This window comes from Triturus cristatus, chromosome 3_2 (assembly GCF_964204655.1).
Source record: "Triturus cristatus chromosome 3_2, aTriCri1.1, whole genome shotgun sequence".
Lineage (NCBI taxonomy): Eukaryota > Metazoa > Chordata > Amphibia > Caudata > Salamandridae > Triturus > Triturus cristatus.
In genome coordinates, this window is record NC_140584.1 from 318,620,419 (window position 1) to 318,639,651 (window position 19,233).

General features: G+C 48.1%; 1 protein-coding gene across 1 annotated transcript in view; it reads right to left on the reverse strand.

Annotated features, from left to right (window-relative positions):
- The window catches only part of CNKSR1 (connector enhancer of kinase suppressor of Ras 1), a 455,956-nt gene extending 452,706 nt beyond the window's left edge, over nucleotides 1-3,250 (reverse strand). The window contains exon 1 of the mRNA XM_085647776.1: nucleotides 3,101-3,250. Within this exon, the coding sequence (XP_085503902.1) occupies nucleotides 3,101-3,152 (52 nt within the window). The 5' untranslated portion in view covers nucleotides 3,153-3,250. The remainder of the gene's footprint in view (nucleotides 1-3,100) is intronic.
- Between the last annotated feature and the right edge of the window lie 15,983 nt (nucleotides 3,251-19,233).

Consider the following 19,233-nt stretch of genomic DNA (forward strand, 5'->3'; position numbering starts at 1 on the left):
ATTGGGTTCAAAGTGCTTCAACCCCCCCGTAGTGTGTGTCAGCCCGGCCGAGACAGCTTCCCGGTCCCACACACACACACACACACACACACACACACACACACACACACACACACACAGAGACAGTTTTAGAAATTATCGCAGCCGCACCGAGTACTTCACAGGTCTTTAAACGAGGCTTTGATTATTTTTTCACCCCTTCATCTCCACATGGCGAAAGGCGACAAATCCGTTCTTTGACAACAGTAACCTTTGCCTACTGTTCTGCTGCGTGGATATTTCTTTTTCTATGCAGCGCAGGAGAAAAGAAGTTTGTTTATTCCTATTCACCTTTCCTGGCCCCTGCACCTGCTTATCACATCAGGCTGTGACACAAAGTTTGACTAATGGAGTAGGTAAGAGAATGTGTTAATATTTCTTTTTCTTTTTAAAATCTGAACAAGCCCAGCAGGACACATCCTTCGTGTGTGCTTCATTTAAACAGTTTTTTTATCATTATCACGGACGATGCAGGACAACAATAAGACAATACAAAATGCCCAGATAACGCTGGTGATTAATGATCCTGCTGGACAGCAATCATTTCTCTGTTAGTAGTTAAGTGTAGATGAACTGTATTTTATGTGGAAGCTCAGTGGGTTACTGTCATTGTGACAGAGATCCTTGTGTTACTTGCAGTTCAGAAGTTACAATCCTAACATAGGACAGTGACCAAAAAACTGTCATCAAAGAGCTGCATACAAACATGAATGGTATAGTTAGAACTTCCCTTTTTTTATTTTGTGATATAGTTAGAACTTCCCCAGTCTTTCATTATTCTAATGTTGCTAAAATGAGTATGTTTGGGCAGATATACATTTTTATCAGTAAAGCTGACCCCCATGGAATACTCTTTAAATCCTAAGGTTGTGTTTCCCCAGACCAAACCCTCTTAAAATATACTGCTCACCAGTATGAATGACATGTGATTCCTACACCTTGTAATCCTCATTGGCTTATGCGACATTCCCTGTAGACTGGTTTACATACTTGTATGAGTCATGGTCTCTGTATAATATGTGCGTGGTGTAAAGTACTGACACACTACACTGATATGAGTAGCGCTAGACAACAAATGAAATGCATATGAGGGGCTACGTAAAAATAAGGGTCACTGTTGGAGGGTGGCAGTGAGGGAATCAGAGGAGGGGGGTGGGGTGAAGGGCTATGGAGCGATGAGGGGCACTGATGGCAGTAAGGGAATCCGAGGAAGAGATCATGGGGTGGAGGGGGGGGGGGAGCTAGGGAGAGATTAGGGGCAGTGCTGGAGGGTGGTAGTGACGGAGTCTGAGGAGGAGGTCACGAGGGGAAGGGGCTACAGAGAGATATGGGGCACTGGTGGAGGGTGGCAGTGAGGGAATCCGAGGAGGTCATGAGGGGGAGGGGCTATGGGGAGATGAGGGGCACATGTGGCAGTGAGGGACTACGAGGAGGAGGTCAATAGGGGGGGCCATGGAAGGATGAGGGGCACTGTTGGAAGATGGTAGTAAAGGTATTTACAGAGAAAGAGGTTATTGGTGCAGCATCAAAAAAGACTTTTGCATCAGCGCCCGAAGCCGGCCCTGTCATCGCCTTTCTGTTTTTGTTTATTTAATTAGCAGTCGGGTCATAAGGGCTACTGTGTAACATACTTTAAAGTGTGTGTTAATTATTTTTACTGCTATATTCAATGTTTTAAGTTTGAAGGTGATTTTACTAATGTTTTTACCAGGAAAAATTAAAGTGGTGCCTGATATGGGGCTGGGACCCAAGGTCAGCTGCGAGATAAGGTGCACTGGAGAGGAGTAGTGGATAATCAAGCCTGTAAGGGAGTGCGTTGCAGAGTCCGGGGTCAGGTGGAGGCAGTAATGAAGAGGGATTCTCCCTGAAGACTTGCACAGAGGGAGCCTTAGAAGTGTCACTTGCCTGATACTACCACCTCTGAAACCTCCTCTTCCCATCAAAGGGACAGTACATGGAAAAAAACACTTTTTGAGAGTGATAATATTTAGAAAGATTTGGAAAAGAGTGCGTTTTACTGGGCCTTGTAAGACTAAGTAGAGATAAAGGAGGGCCCTGAAGCAGGCCTGCCTAGACATATATGCAACAAATCGAGCCCGCAGTGGCCCACCCAAATAAAAATTCCTGGAGCCGGGCCTGTACAGATCAATAGTTACTAAAATACAGTGGTGTGAAAAGAAAGCAGTTTCCAAAGGTTGACTGGTCACATTTCAGTTGCTTATTGCTGCCTTTGGGTGTTAAACTGCTACTAATAGGATGAAAGCTTTGCCCAGACAAAGTTAGCATTTGTAATAATATGAAACTAATCAAATACTACTAATACAAAATGTTCTCCATTACGCCACATAATTTGCCTATTCTTGCTACAATAACTCAGTCAAGCCTGCCGCATAAACCGCCCATCCAGTCGCACAATTCCAGTCTCCCTGGTTAAACACTCATTCTTTCATATTTGGTTGTACGGTAACCATTTCGGAGTTGCATTATATCGTCGCTGTTTCAGCGCTGCATTTTCATGCATCCCACGTTGGAAGAGTTGAGCTATTCTATCCCCTTGCCAGAGTTGGGATGCGTTCGAGGCTCTCAAAGTTGGGTTCCACCCCCATCTTCAAAGTTTGGGACAAGCACCTTCCAGAACTGTGATACGCCATCACTGTTTCAGAGTTGCATTACACCACACTCTTTGAAGGATGGTTTATACTCTCTTCCTTTTAGAGCGATCTGTAAGAACTTTCTCCTTCAGAGCTGGGAGGCAACTCCTTTGCAGAGTTCAGAAACGTACCCCCACTTTAAGAGTCGGCTTGGACTCTCCCATCTTCGCCGTTCGGAGCCGTTCGGAGCGGAGTTGGATTCATTATGCACTTCCCCCTCCCTTCTAGTGTTGGATTAAATTCTACTCCCAAGAATCAACTGGTGTACGCCTCCACCACTTTCACCGCAGGGTAGGATACTCTCTCTCCCCTTTCAGAGCTGCCTTTGATATCTTTCTGAGAACCACTAACACCCTCGGGGTTAGCAAGAACTTCCCCTCGTACTTTCAGAGCCAGTTCAGACCCCTCACCTCTGAGCCAGGCTGCGCTCTCTCCTGGGTCCCACCCTCGGATAGACTCCATGGCCCGGCGCCTGTTGTGGTTCCGGGAAAGACGAAGGGGCGCGTCTATCCCGGGGGGCGGAGCTACACAAGAGACTCACCGTACCTGCCTCTGGGCAGGACTACACCTGGGAGGGTGGGGCCTAATGCAGGATCTAGGGAAGCAGTGCATATCGCGGCGTAAACATAGTGGCAAGTCGCCATGCCCTCAGCGGGCAGTGTCAACACCCAGGGGTGGGAACACCGCAGAGAGGTAGGGCTGGCAGGTAGACCCGGCGGGAGAAACTATCTGACGCCAGCCTTCCTAGAAGGCTAAACCCTGCCAGAGAGGAGGGGCCCGAAACAGGAAGCAACTGAAAGGGGAGGTTTCTGTGCTTATCGCCGTCGCATAACCTGCTTTATCTGAACACGATTTGGAATTCCCTTTCAACTTCCCAATTTTTTTTCGCTCCGGAAAAAAAGTCCTATTACTGGCTTGAAAGCACTGTTTCTTAAAACAAATTTGAATTGCCGGCCAATAATGACTCTGATTCACAGCCTTACGGTCACCGAGCTGCAGCCTACTGGCTGCTAAACCGACCTGGGCCTCTTACGTCTAGTCTCTAAAATACTACACCGCCACCAGAGAGAGCGTTATTGGAATACCTCCCCAGACAGCAGTACCAAAATAAAAACACCTCAACATTTAACGATCCACGACCAACGATTTTCCACAATGTCTTTCAGTTCAGCAATGTTTCTTTAAAACGCTCAGGTTTTTGCTTTGCATTCTGGGAATTGTGGACTCAATTTTAGTAAATAGGCTGCATGTCCCAAAATGCAAATTAAAATGCGGTACTAGATGAGGTACTCGTGCATAGATTTGGAACACTTGAGAGCACTGTCTCTTTATGGTTCTTGATCCTTCTGGTGACAACGAACTATTTTGCTGCATTCCCTGTTTTTTGGATTTGTCCATTGTGGCTGGTCAGGGCTTATTCCTGCTGGAATGGAATGTGGAGAATGTGTCTTCCTCTGTTGTAATAGTAGGTTCGCGTGGACATCTTCAAAACACCTGGGACATGTATGCTGTGGTTGGTTCCATTTTTGTACCATCCACAAAAAGTTCAAATTGATTTTTGATTCTCTTTTTAAAAACAATACCCTGGTGTTGGTCTTTTTTAATAATTCATTCAAACTTTTTATATAGCGCTATAAGACAATTGTGGTGATGGGGTGCTTTACGATGAAAAACAAGAGTGAAAGAATGGCACACGCTTGAGTGAGGCTAAAATTATAAAATGCTGATAAATACTATACACTTTTTGCAGTGCTTTAAGTGGGATGAAAAAACTGGGGGGTCTCTCAAAGAGGCTTGGCCAATGTAATTAAGGGCGTGGCTTAAAACACCTTAGCTAAAAATCTGTGCTGGCGGACTTGTATTTTGCTGTTTCTGTCATTGCATCCAGATATGACACAACAAGTAATATCATACTTACAACAAGTCAGGACTATTGACTTTTCCAATGGTTGTAAGTTGCATAAGATAAATAAGCAGCAACTATAGTCTGTATATAATATTGAAAAAACTTCCACTTAAAGCCATGGTGACACCACGACAATGTTGTTGCTCCTGAGTTTCAAAAAGAGAAGGGAAATCCAGAGAGAAAATGACTCTTTTTAAATGATTTCCCTTCCCCTACAACGCTAACCTGGCATGACGTCATGCCGTAACTACTCCACTAGTGAGAACTGATTAGTGTGAGCATTCGCACATCGATGTCCCTGCTGTCACTGCAGTCTGGAAAAAAATGGACCCCATGTGCCAGGGCACAAAACAGAGCCCAATAGAGACCCGTTTCGAGGCCTCCTTTAAAAAACTGCTGGTGCTCAGCACCGTGAGACCCGGCCCACTTAAAGCTCTGACTTTTTGGAGGCTGTGGAGTGGGTATGACATCTTTAATGATGGAAAGAAGCTTGTGGGGATTACAATGTAAAATGACAGTGTGAGGTGATCTGAAAGGATGTGTTTGTGTGCACACTAATTAATAATGCCTCGCAGTATTTTTTTAGGATGTTTAAGTTGCGTTGTACCCCTTCTTAGGTTGCTGTTGTTGCTCTAAATTAGTTCAGGGAAGTGAACTCACAGTACCCTTTATTAAATTGCAGATGATTCAGTCTATCATATTTCACAAGGGATTACTTTACTACATTTCAGATTGGAGCAAATAATTGCCCATATCACGTTCCTTTACACCACATTGCTGAAACAAATTACTTCATTGAGATCACCACATGAGAATAAAGAAGGTTACTGTGATTACTTTATCCCTGCATTTGATTACAGATTGAGATTAATCCGATTCCTCTAGTATGTCATACACGACAAGAGATTATTCAGATTACTTTACAACTTCCGGGATTACAGAAAGTGATTGTCCAGTTTTCATTGTTCTGCCTTAAACTGCAAAAGCTGATTGCTCTGATTAGATCTCCTCATTAGATTAAAAAAGTGACAGTCTGGACTGGTTCAGGGGCCAGAGTGCATGCAGGGGTGAGTGGGCTGCAGCTGTGTTGTTTTCTTGTTCTGTCTTTTGGCCTGACCTGCGTTTGGACCAATAACTGATTACCAACACTTGACTCTTAGGGCCTCAAGGCAGAACAGTCCAAGACATACGCCAGGAGGTGGTGTTTGGTTAGAGACTCAGAACACAGTAGTTCATAAGTAACACATAAACAATCAACTCCCTCCAATTGCTTTGTCTCATTGAAGGAAAATTACTTTATTCAATTTCCCAATGTAATATTATACACAGAGCCACACAGCGTGGGGTATTCACACACTTTACTGGGGAATCAGAAGTCTGTGGCTAGCAACAGTGGAATAATACCAATTTAGCAGGTTCTCACCCCTGCTTTGTGTATGAGGCTACCACAGTCACTTCCTACTTTCTGTTATGCTGCCGTGATGCACTATGGGATTCGTAGTCCACCAAAAGCACACCTCTCTTTCTCAGGTCCCTACCCACTGTAGTGGTCCCCCCTTTTCCGACTTTCACGCCTTATATTCAAACTTTTTTCTGTGCTTAAACTGTTTTTTGATCTGCGTACCATGAATCTTTTCTTGTTGAAGCGCTCATACTGCTTCTGTGTCACAAATAAAGTAAAACAACACAGCATGAAAACCTAGCAAAACACATACCTATCTTCTTATAGTGCCAGCTAAAATATATTTAATACAAAACGATTGAATTAAAAACACACCTAGTCAAAATAATGACATGCAGTTCATAATGTATGATTTTAAAACAATGTTGAACAGGTGGACTTGGTTGTGGCTACAGCTGACAGGGTCAGCAGGTGAGTGTCGAGGGCTTGAAGCTGCGGTTCGCCAAGAGAATGAATAAGGACAAGGAGGCCACGGGGGGGGACCCCAAAAGAGAAGAGGAGCCGGAGGCAGGTAGCACCTTCAGGGGCTGGAAATAAGAACATCAGCTCTGTCGTTGGACACTAGAGCCAGAGAGGGTCAGAGACACAGTGGCAGCAGCCAGCAACAAGCCCAGACCAGAAGGTGTGCTAGGAAGGAGGGTGGTCTCCACCCATACACTAAGCCTGAAACCAAGAACATTTTTGTATGTTTCATAGCATCCACACGGGTGAAAACACCTTTTTATTCACAAGTGTGATATTTTCATCAGAGCCTCTCCTTTGAGTGGCGTGACAAGCTGTGACTCTGCTTTAAATTTATTTATGCATTTTTTTATAGCGCATACTTTACCCGAAGATGTCAGAGCGCTTTGCAGTGGAACCAGTTACATTACATAAGGACTTCAGAGTACGTGATATACATAAAGATACAAACAGATAAACTCTAAACTCAAAAAGAATGGTAGTAAGTATATGTGTCTACTACAGATACTCATGGTTAGAGTTTCATATACACAGGTTGCAAATTCACTCAAGATTACATATTAAGAAAAGCTGAAGGGATTAGGGTTGGACAAATATATATTACATATTTACAGAGCATGATCTTCTCACCATTGCTGGGGTTCTTGCAGTGCTTGTTTAGCCTGGCCTTTAGGGTGGTGTTGCACTCACAGGCAGTGTCCTTGGGTCTCGAGGGATCCACAAGCTGGTGCTGGCTGTAGAGATAGAAGGCTGTGTGGTGGTGGGCAAAGGCGGCGTGCTGGATACCACTGAGAGGGGCCTCCAGCAACCCCCACTGTTTGCTGGAGTACCTGTCACGGCCCCAGAGGCTTCCATGGAACTTCATCTCTCTCTTAGTTCAGCTGAGGGGGAGGGCGCCCGCTCTCTGCCCAGTTCCACCGTGGACCATCTGGTGGATTGCCATCACGTGGCAACCCCCAGGTGAGCGCACTAACCTCTTCTTTACACGTGGGGCCCTCCCCTGGTTTCTTCCTTCAGGCCGCCTGCAATCTGGCAAGGCGAGGCGTCTGTCCTCACTAGACCCCTCTCTGGGGCGCCTCAGCTCCACGGTGTGCGTACGTTGACACCATGCTGCTGATACGGCCTCCTAAATTCACCGCCACAGCCCCTACTGCAAGCCCCAGGGTTCAGGCCTCATCCGCCGACTGGCACTCAGTGTCGCAGCCTCTGTCCGCCATCTTGAGGGTCATATGCTGTGCAGCAAACTGTGGCTGCCAGCTGCCTAGGCCACCTCAGTCCTTGGGCCACAGCCAGGTGCTCAGTGGCATGAGCCCTACCAGGTATACAGTTGGCTTACGTAGGCGGCCCTCGTAGTCCGCAGGATGGGAACGGATGGAGAACCCCTGCAGGAGCTCCCGCCGAGCATGTGCGAATCAATTCAGTTTTGTAAATATCATAGGCAACTTGATACACAAACAGTGCTTTTAAATGGGTAGGTACTGTCCGGTACTGAGTACCTGCACTTCGTCTATATGAAAGGGAGAGTACCTGCACTTCGCAGCCCTTCTGTAATGCATTTAATGGGAGAGTGTTGGGAAACTAGGCATTATTTGTGAGGCCTGCACAAACAATATGTCTCCATTTGTCCTTCACTGGGAACCAAACACTACATTGTAGCGCTTGACTCTCAGAGGGTAGTGATGCAGAACAGTTTAAGGCTTACTTAAGGGAGGTGGTTTGGGCTAGTAATCGCCATTTACAAGTACGCAGAAATAACACTCAATAATTGATTGTCCAGTCTATACTTTTCTTTATAAAAAGGAAGAGTATATTTATTACATACACACACTACTCAATACTATGCATCAATTTACAAATATATACACAAGCTGTTAGAATTACTTTGTGACTTTGCATAACATTCCCACCCCTCCCGCAGGGGGGGGTCTAGTACCACCACTCCCATGTATGCACATCATCTTGCCCCTAAATGTAGTGGGTTGCCCATAACCTGGAGTGAGGACCATTCCCACTGGCACCATCTGTGAGAAGTTGGCCTGGCATATGCTGGTCACTAGTTATAGTGGCCACCTTGCACCAGTCCAATTCGACTCTTGGTAGATAGGTTTAAAGACAACCTTTTAAAGAAAGCTATCCTAGTGGTAGCTGTGGAGAGCAGCCTTCAGGCTAAGTCTCTGAGGAATGTAAAGCAGCTTGTTTTACCTTATAATTTCTTGAATTACCAAATGAAAAGACACCACACAGGTATATATATCAAATATATATGTATTTATTTCTAAATATACTCTACTAATCTCTTTATGAGATTAGAGCCAGGTAAACATTCAAAAGATCAACAGTTCTCAATAAATTAAGCACAAATATGGCTGGGGCCCTAGGGGCGTACCAGACCATATACTAAAATAGTGGGTTAACAAACTCGACTTGCAAAAAAAAGGCCTAGGGCCTTGGGAATCGCTGGGGCTCCACTGCTGCAGTGTTTACAGGTAAGTAATCAGCCCACAGGAGACGCGTGCAGTGTCTAAACACACACGCGGGATTCTCATTGGTTTCAATGGCAAAATGTCGCGGTTTGTAATTTACAGTTCTAGGGCACTTCGGAGTGGACAACAAGCAAACAACTTACAGGGTAAGTACTTCGATAGCCAATGCACACTTGGGCACCATAATGCCAGAGTTACCTCACCCAGGGAAGCCGGGTGCATAGGTGTCCTTTGGTGTCGGGTCGCGATGCTGTTTTCAATGGAGATCGAGGAAGTCTTGCTGCTTGTGTCGTCGAGAGAAGTGTCCGCTTGAATCCGACGATGGATTGGAGTTGCAGGAGACCTAGAAATTGAGGAGAGAGAGTTCAAAGTCACTTGCCAGTGACTGGTGGCCCGCAGGATAGATGACCACAGCTGTCGCGTCTCTTCAGGTCACTGATGTCGTTTTGTCTCTTCGCTCACGTGGTCCAGGAGGGATCGATGAAGACCAGCAGCTGGATTCCGGAGGTCCCACAACGTCTGCAGCTGTTGGCGGTGTCGGCACTCGGATTGGAGCCAACAAACCTTGGCAACTGCAAGTCTCATGTGGATGGAAGATTGTCGATGGATCAGACCAGCAAGGTCCGATGGACTTACCCAGCGAGGGTAAGTGAGGGCAGGCCCAGAGCAACGAGGCGAGCCCTTGAAGTTGATGTGGAAGTCTTCTGGGGGGCTGCTAGCCAACGGGCAAGCAACCGCGAAGATGCCTTTGCAGGGAAACTTCACCAACAGCCCACGGTCACTCGGGACGGAGTAGGCCGCTGATCTTCGGTTCCAGACCTGCTAGGTACTTGGACAACAAGTGGTCCAAAGCACAAGTTTGTAGCTCGTCGTTTAGGGCTTGCACTCGAAATCAGTGCACGGTTCCCTGGTATCGCGGTTCCTCATCACTCGTGGGGTCCAGATGCCACAGCTTCGCTGGGGACTCAAAATGGCAGTCGAGAGGTCAGGAAATCTGCTTCAGGGGACGCAGGGACTTCGGGCTCCGGCGGGAGCGGTAAAGTTTGCAACCGTTGTTCAGTCCTTTTGGTGCCTGCCAAGCAGGGGAGTCACTCCTTGACTCCAAGGGAGATCCTTCGGTCTTCTAGAGATAATAGAAAGTTGAAGGGCCAAGATTCTTCTTCTCAGAGCGTCGTCCAGGTGTAATCTAAATTGCATTGGCAATGTGTGGTATCTTATGGTGAAAAGATGGGAGGGACTAGCTCTATGACCACTCCTCTAGGAGGGTCAGGGTAGTGGGTGGTTACACCCACTTCCCTTTGTCCAGTTTCACGCCAGGACAGGGGCAGGCAGCCCCTGAACCAGTTTGAGCTGGCATATGCACAGAGGAGCCTACTGCTCCCCCAGTGCAGAACTTCAAAGCACTCTAAGAGTGCACCCACCCAGCTCCAATACACTAAATCCTGTCGGGGAGGTGGTGACACCTCCCTGTGACAGGAAACCTTTTGTTGGGCTCCCTCCACTGCGAGTTTCGGTCAGCAGCAGGAGGGCAGCCCGGTGTCTGTGCTGGTGGCATCCATTTTGTGATGCCAGGGCCTTAGAAGATTTCTACCGGTTAGTACAGTGTGTACATGTAGTCCCCTCTAGAAGGGTGGGATCCTACTCCCACACCAGTTACTGGTGTGGGGGTAGGATTCCAAGTTATTTGACACCAAACACGACATGTTTTGATGCAGTCATTCCAAAGTTAGCATTTACCGCGAGGTTATAATGCACTTAAGAGTATATGGTTTAACCGCATCCACAAACAGCAGAAGAGAATAGACTCTGCCAGCTGCAGAGGGGTCCTGCTCAGGCAGAAGCACCCCCTCACATAGTAAACCAAGCACCCTGCCCTCAGGATTGTTAGGGCCTGCTAGAGGGGTGACTGATAGGTTTATATGTGTGTGTATGGTGAGATATAGGAACCTATACCTCAGTGAGGAGTGCTAACACTACCTCACACAGGCTGCAGTAGCAGGCCTGTGGTGTCAGATTGTGAATGCTTCCCAGGGGTGGCATAATACATGCTGCAGCCCCTGGTAGGCCTGTGAAGTACCAATGCCCTAGGTACCTAAGGTACCATATACTAGGGGCTCACAAGGCACCACAGTATCCAACCACTAGTGCATCTAATATGCACACCAATCATTTAAGGGAGTAAGCAGATAGGCTGGGGTCCTGGATAGCAGGATCCCAGCCAGACTAGTCGAAAACCATTCAAACACCAGGAAAAAAGTGAGGGCAACCATATAGTCAGATTCCACCTTCCTACACCATCCCAGTGGCAACCCACCCCATTATCTCACCAAGCATTTATGATGGGAACACCTGCCATAGTGACACATAACCCTGACTGAGCATCTCATACTGACCATACACTATACACCCTTGAATCACAGTGGCGGACAGTCTGGGTTGTTGTTCAACTAACACAGTAGCAAGAATATATGTCTAAGCATCCCTTAGAATGACAGGTACTTATCATATATGATAACAGTTACAATGCAATGCAATTAAAGCCCCTAAAAGGCATCACAGTTATAATCTCCGGATTAAGCCTTTACAACCAGGCACCCTAGGAGGCATGCCTAGCAACATAACCCCACTTCGCTTATCATTTCACGAATCTCATGTGACTTCCAGTCCACAATAAGAACACCATTCGTAAATATACCACCTGTGCAGCTACACCTTTCCACCTCTAGGGGGTTTCTCTTCAGTGACAATCCCCGTTTAACCTTGCACACATTAGTACAGTCCTAAACTTCAGCTCCCAGCTGCAGAATAACAGTTCCAGTATTAGATAGGCTTTACACAACATGGAAAACCCTTGAGAGGTCCTTTCCTTTAAGTCCCCCAGAGAGGGTGAGGACTTTCCAATTTCATGCTGGGAGAGTCTGCGTTGCTCCTGCAGCTCCCCCTGTACCTTTACAACCAACTGGCGGTGACCCCGTCCTCCTGGGTGGGTCCACCACACGCAGAAATCCAGCAGTTTTCATCTGCAGGCCTTCCCAGGCCCTGCAAGGCAATATGAGGCGTGCTTTCTCCAGCATGGAATTTTAAAGCAGCGGCTCTCCCGCTGCTCCGGGGAGACCCGCACTGCCTTTGTTGGTGGCCTCACGCCACATCTGCCCGTCGCTAGGGGGCCCGGTCCCACCCAGACCCCTTCCTCACAGGCGAGTGGGAGAGCAGCTTGGGAAGCCCACCCCCGGCTGCTCTTGCCCGCTCCCCAACTGGCCAGCACCCTCATGTGCTGCTGCGGAAGCCGGCGCTTCCTTCTTGTCTGCCTGCTCCTGCGGGCAGACACAGAGGCTGCCGCTGGCCGGGCGCGTCCTCATGGGAGTGCAACAGCACTCCTCCCTCCTTCCTCTGGCCGCAGGGGAGTGGACAGCCCTCCCTCTCCTTCCCGCAGACACCAGGGCCTGGAGTTGGGGTTTCTGGGCCCCAGAGATCTTCAGAGGGAGCACGGCGGCGCTCCACGTCTTTGTCTTCTCTCATCATGGGGGAGTGCAACGGCACCGCCCTCCTTACCGCAGTCACCTTGGCCTGGAGTTTGGGATCCCGGGCCCCAGAGATCTTAACCGGGAGCACTACGGCACTCCCCCGTTTCGTCTTTGGCGGGGCCCGGAGTTGGGGGTTCGGGGCCCCTGAAAGTACTTCACAGGGAGTGCGATGGTGCTCTCCGTCTTTCTCTTCTTTGGGGGCCAGGATAGGCTCCTGGCACCTCTGGGAGCAAATTCATGGGGGGTGCAACAGTGCTTCCTGACTTTACTTCGTGGGCACCCAGGGGAAGCCTGGGCCTCGTAGGCACCTTTCCGGGTGTGCAACAGAGCTCCTTTTTCTGGGGGCAGCCCCAGGGACCTGACACACCCCGGAGGCACATTCAAGACCGGCAGCAGAGACCCACGCGCTTCATCATCGGTCTCAGCAAAAAGTCAAAGGTCGCCTACCTTCTGGGGGGCATATCTCGGCCCGGTGTGGCTGATTTTGACAATCTTGGCCTCTTCTTGCTCCTGGTGGCCAGCCCTAGCCACCTGGAGCACTCTTCACTACCCTCCTGGCATCCAGGAGGGGGGCTCGGCATGCAGCTGTCTTCAGTGGCGCCCTGCGCCAGCCTTTCAACTGGCCCCCCTTCTGGTCCTCTCTTGTCCTTGTGCCGAAGCCCTGGCTTCTCCTCACTGGCCCTGGACTCCCTCAAAGGTGCAGTCCAGAGTCCTGGGACAATCAGGGGGTTCCTCCTTCCAACTGAAAATAGCGCCAGGCTCCAGCACCAGACTTCCTCAGCAAGACCACACCCCAGAGAGAGTTCCTCTTCCTGTGCAAGTTTTAAAAGAATTTTGAGGGGACTGGCAGGAAGGCCCTTCTGTTCTATCCTGCAGCAACACATCACCTCTTTGCTCCCTCCTTCCTGCACAGGCGTCTTTGATACTTAAAATGGCGTCATCCAGGGGTCTCATTCCACATTGTCTCTGAAAATCCCCCTTCCCCCTTGCTGACTTCATGGCCTGAGCCCAGATCAGGCTCGATGCCTGGCACCGGGTGACAGCTGCTAATGGATAACCCGCAGCTTCACCCCTATCTCCCCCTCCTGGAGAGAAGGCCTTTGCCCTTGGAATGCTTGCAGTGAAGAGCTAGGCCTCTGATGCTACAGCTTGGGGAGGAAGGTAATTAATCCAGCCTGGCAGGGTCACACCCGGCCAGGCTCTGGTTATGAGCTGAATAAGAGGAATATGACATTTCTGGATGGCGCATAAGCAGTACAGATATGGCTTTGGACTCAGCATAATACTTCTTTTTACACAACTTACAGCGTACTTTGGTGTGTGTCTGCAATTTGTAAGCCCTAGGGAAGTGAAACTACCCCATGTGGTCCCTGTTTTCATAGGAGAGTAATGGAGTGATCCAACAGTGTAACAGTAAAGCAGACTGACTCTCTCAGAACGTGTGCACCTGTGTCTACATGTAACCAGTCCAATGCCCTTTACCCTGGCTGCATCGCAGCGGCCTTCTTTCACAAGACACCGGTGTGTTTCATCATGAGTTCACTGTGGGTGAGTCCCAGCTTATGAGGCTCTCCCATAATAAAAGCTAAAAAAATAGGTGTTCAAAAAGAGAAATATCGGGGAGTCTCAGATGGTCAGAACCACCTTCTAACAGAGAGTACTGGCACTTCTGGGGAGCAAACAGGTTCTGTGGATTGTGAGTACTTGCACGTCTGTATCTCCATTTAAAGCCCTGTACACAAAGGCCACACACAACATAACCTCATTAAGCAATGGAATAAAGGTAGCTTCAAGGATTCCAATATTACATTTCAGGGCCACCAGTAGACCGAAGAACAGAATTTTTCATTTTGGAAGATTAAGTAGAACAGAAAAACAAGCAATGGCAAACCAATAACTTGGACGTTCAGGTGCCGATACGTGTAAAGACAAAGCATTCATCTTTTTTGTTTGAATCACTTTATTGCATTTTTGGTAGTTATCTCTTACAGTAACAGCTCACCTGACAATACAGTAACCAACCTATCATCCGCTTTTGAGTACAACAGGTGCATATCTGATATCTAGAATTCAGCAAATGACAATTTCAATATGAAGTCAGGATTACCGAAGGCAATTGCCCCCCTCCCGCCTGTATTATCACGGCATTTGACAGATACTCTGTGCAGACATCAAAACAATGTTTTGGTCTAGCGTACATTGCAAGATTCTTTTTTATGTTAAGAAGACAAATTCAACCAAAGTGACCAACTTGGGTCTGCAAGTACAATGATACACAAGTGTGTCATTACCCCACCCACAACCAACAGTGCCGGTGCATGTTCATGATCATGGATGTCAGAGCGACGACACCCTCGTTCATGTCTGCCACCAGTGACAAGGTGAGTATAGCTCCTAACATCTTTGCTATCATTGGACAGCCTCTAAATCTCCAAAACTCCAACCTTCTCCTCAATCGTGTGTTTCCTCCTCTGGTACCTGTGTCAATGATTGGAAATCTACCTGTATTGCGTCCCAGTTTTGAGCTACTGCCTATTTTTGCAGTCTTGGGTGTCCTCCCTGTGTAGTGCTGTACTCTCTGCCTGTGCCCACACAAGAAATGATTGTATCCAGGCCTTAATTGGGGGAGAGTCTGGGCAGTTCCAACGGCAAGTAATAAGCTGCTTAGTTATAAGGGGAGAGGAGTTGGCTTAACGGCTAGGGCGCTTGAACTCGGACCTGGGGAACTGGGTTCGAGTCTCGGTAATGACGCTAAACATCCTGTGATTCTGGATAAATCACTTAATCTCCCTGTGCCTAACAAAAAATTAATGTGTGTCCTCATGTAACGTAACTGGTGCTATGTAAAGTGCTCTGATACCTGATTGGATTCGGGTCAAGTTTGCGCTATATAAAACTCTGCAAAAAAAAAAAGGTCAAGGAATCGGGAAGTGATCTTCTGTTTTTTAGTTCTAGGGAATAGACCCCGCACCCATGCCACCCAAGAGTGTAATGCTGGACGTTCCATGCAGGAGGATAATCGGATTGTGATATCTTGCCAGTAGGCGTGTGAGGCAGGGCAGTGCCATAAAATGTTGAACAGGTCAGCCCCAACTAGTGCACATCGGGGGCAAGCGCGTCTGTCCAATGAAAATATTGATTTGTTTTGGCAGGGGAAAGGTATGCTCTATGTATGATGAAAAATTGTATGAGCTGAAATTTCACATTGCATGGGATGTGTGTAGGTTCTGCCAAGATCGTTGTCCACGTTCTATATATCCTGGGATTATTAAGATCTTCCTCCCAACGACTTGGCAAGTGTGTCAGTGGAGGTGTCATGTGAGTCAGCATCAAAGCAGTTAATCAATGTATGATGTGACTACCCATCCCCATAACCTGTATTGTATTACTAAATGCGACTGCAGCTCAGTGGTCATATCGCCCCACGCACATGCCAACGTAGCCAGTAATGAGTTGTTTAGTAAAAATTTCTCCAGGGGCAGGTCTGTGTTTCCTGCCAGATCCTCATAGGGTAGCAAAACACCATTGCTGTACCGGTCTCCTAGTATATGTAGTCCGGCCGCATTCCAAGTAGTAAGCTCAGTCCCAGGTGTGATGGTGGCTTGTCTAGGCGTGCCCAGGAGGGGAAGCGCAGGCGCATTCGGGACCCACTGAACGCATCAGGTAATGGCTGCGTTGGTAGCAGCAGTGGGCAACAGAGAAACCCAGTGCGGTGGCTCTAGTGATTGGGAGAAAAGAGAGGGTAGATATGAGGCATCGACCAGGGTGGCAACTTAGTGCCTGTGTCAGTCAGTTGCAAGCCCGAGAACCATTTAGCTACCCATTGCAGCTGGGCCGCCAAGTAATATAGTTATACATTTGGAACTGCTAACCCTCCCTGATCCACAGGCGCATACAGCTTCGCCTGATCGTCTGCGGAGCGGTGATACATACGAGCGCCCAGATAGCGCAACGTAGTGGGCTGCCAGGGTACCACCGTTTCGTTAAAGATTAGGCCTGGATCCGGGAGGTCCGACACAAAAGAAAATAAGCAGGACTTCCTCCCTTTTACCCGAAGGTCTGACAGTCCCACAAATTGACGCAGTATTTCGGCTATCACACCCAGTACAATGTGGACATCCCGGAGGTACAACAGCAAATCATCCGCATATAGGGATACTACTTGTAGGCTGTCACTCAGCCACATGTCGCTGGTTCGTCCCCTGCTTTCAAAGTTCTGCAACCAGTGGTTCAATTGCCAGAGAGAATAGCAAAGGCAAGAGAGGGCACCCCTGCCCAATGCCACAGTTGATCAGTATCAACTCAGAAATTAATGAACCAGTCCTGACCCTAGTGAGAAGCTGTATATACAGTAGTTGTACCAGGTGTATGAACGCGCTCGGTGCTGCAAATAGGAACTACCATTACAGCGAGTCGAAGCCGTTCTCGAGATCTAGCACCAGGCACCTGCCACCCTGCAGCACCCAGCATTCCAAATCAATTAGCGAATTTTTCATTCAAAGTCTCAACAAAATGCGATGATCTGCTTCAATAGATCTGTGCAGACCACACTGTGTACACAACCAGTGCCCACGACAGCTGCAGGAATTTCGGATTGTGGTCAAAGTGAGTCCGACCCATATAGTCAGTCCGTGACACCGATGAGGCAAGGAAAGATGTACATACCAGTCTAACATGTAACTGGTGGGAGCCCAAGAAGTATGAGTAGACTCTGTTTGTAGGGTGACGGTGTCGCCAGACGTCCACCAACCGGCAGTCTTCCAGACAATCACGTAGCACCCATGCAGCCAGAGCCGTAGGCGCACCTGGGAGCTAGCGATCCAAAGCCGGATCAGCGACACAATTAAAGTCACCGCCTATTAACCGTGGTAACCCGTACCAGCAGGTTAGTTTATTAGATAAGGTATCGAAGAATATGGCTTGGTCAGAGTTCGGCACGTAGACCGAGCCCAAAAGTATGTGTCGCTCGTCCTGGCAGCTCTACACTAATACATATCACCCTTCCACATAAATGTCAGTCTCATCTGCCGCAAAGGGAATCCCCGGCCTAACTCACACCAGCACTCCCCGTGCAAAAGCAGATAAGCTAGTAGTGAAGAGCTGCCTCCAACAGCACCTCTGGAGGTCGATACGAGCAGAGTGGCGATTGAGATAGGAGTAGATAGAGTATCTGCGTGCAGGTGCGTTAATGCTCCTAATGTTCCAAGTAAATATGTTAGTGGAAGCCATTAGCATATCAGGGGGAGGTTCTGGAGTGTGTGGCGTCTGCGGGTGAATAGAGAGTTGGCATATCAGCCAATACCTGGCGTGGGTAGAGGAAACACTGCAACAGTAGACTTGTGTACACAGCTAAACATGAAATCATAATTAAACAGTCAGTGTAGGAGGCTGGCTTAGTATTTAGTACACACTTATTTAGGTGGCGCACCCTGCACTAATTCAGACAGCAGTTATGGTGATTTTAGTGGTCTTTTAGACAACCTTAGAAAGCTCTCTAAGTGGTAGCTGAGGAGAGCAGCCTTCAGGCTTAGTCCAGAAGGAGTGTGAAGCAGCTTGTTTTACCAGTACTAATAATATAGTGTAGGTTAAGTGAAAAAGAACCATACAGTGTAGGTATAAAAAATATGTATTTATTATAAACCCATTGCAATATCTCCTCCCCGTAGATATAATCACAATACACACAGTGCTTCAGTAATAGAGCGCATAAGTACCACAAATACACAGTAGTCTCCAGGGGGAGACCAAAATACATACAAATAAAGTGGAATGTGACCCACGACCTAAGTCGAGACTGGATCCAGAAGACTTAGAAGAGCTGGGGACCCAAGGAACCACCCAATGTAAGTACCCAGAGTGGAAACACAACCACATGCTCAATACAAGTCAAGGGGGAAGTCATGGTTGCAGTTTTCAAGAAGAAGGACCCTTCCAGCGTACCCTGAAGAAACCCTGTGGAAGATGGAAGGTTGGAGAGTCATCCCACCCGTGGATACCCTGGGAACCAGGATACCTACACCAGCGAAGCCGGGAACATAGGTGCGAAGTGACTTCGGAAACCGCAATAGTCCACAATGGAGGACTTCATTAAAGATGCCACTTGCGAAGAAGCTGAAAGAGTCCGGTGGAATCCAACGGTGGATTCAGAATGAGAGGTACCTACAAGCAGAGGGGATAGAGTCTATGCCACTAAGGAATGACCAGAAAACACGGAAGATGAATGCCAACCGATGTCCGAAGTTACAGAAGAGTTGATGGTGACCTTGGCGCTGTAGCTGTGCGGACCAGGCGATACTGTGGAAGACCAGGTGCTGTTCACGAGCTGTCCCACGTTGGATGTCAAGAGCCAGGGGGTCAGTGTCCGGTAGGAACTCCAACAAGCCTTAGCAGCGGTAACAAACATGGCAGACAAAATAAGTGCAGTGTCGGGAACAGCAAGGTCCAAGGGAATCACCAAGTGCAGATAAGTCAGAGCAGGCCTCGAGCAAACAGTGGAGCCTATTGTAGCCAAAGAAGACCCTTAAGAGGACCCACGGGCCAACGGCACAGGAGTCGCAAGAGCACCTTGTGCAGCTCATGAATAAAGAAGGCCCGCGGTGCAGAGGATGCGGTGAGGACAAACATCTTGGTAGCAAGAGATGCTTGAGGCTGGAGTTCTTAGAGCCCGAAGATCTCTGGAGACAACGGCAAGTCGACGCTGTGCACA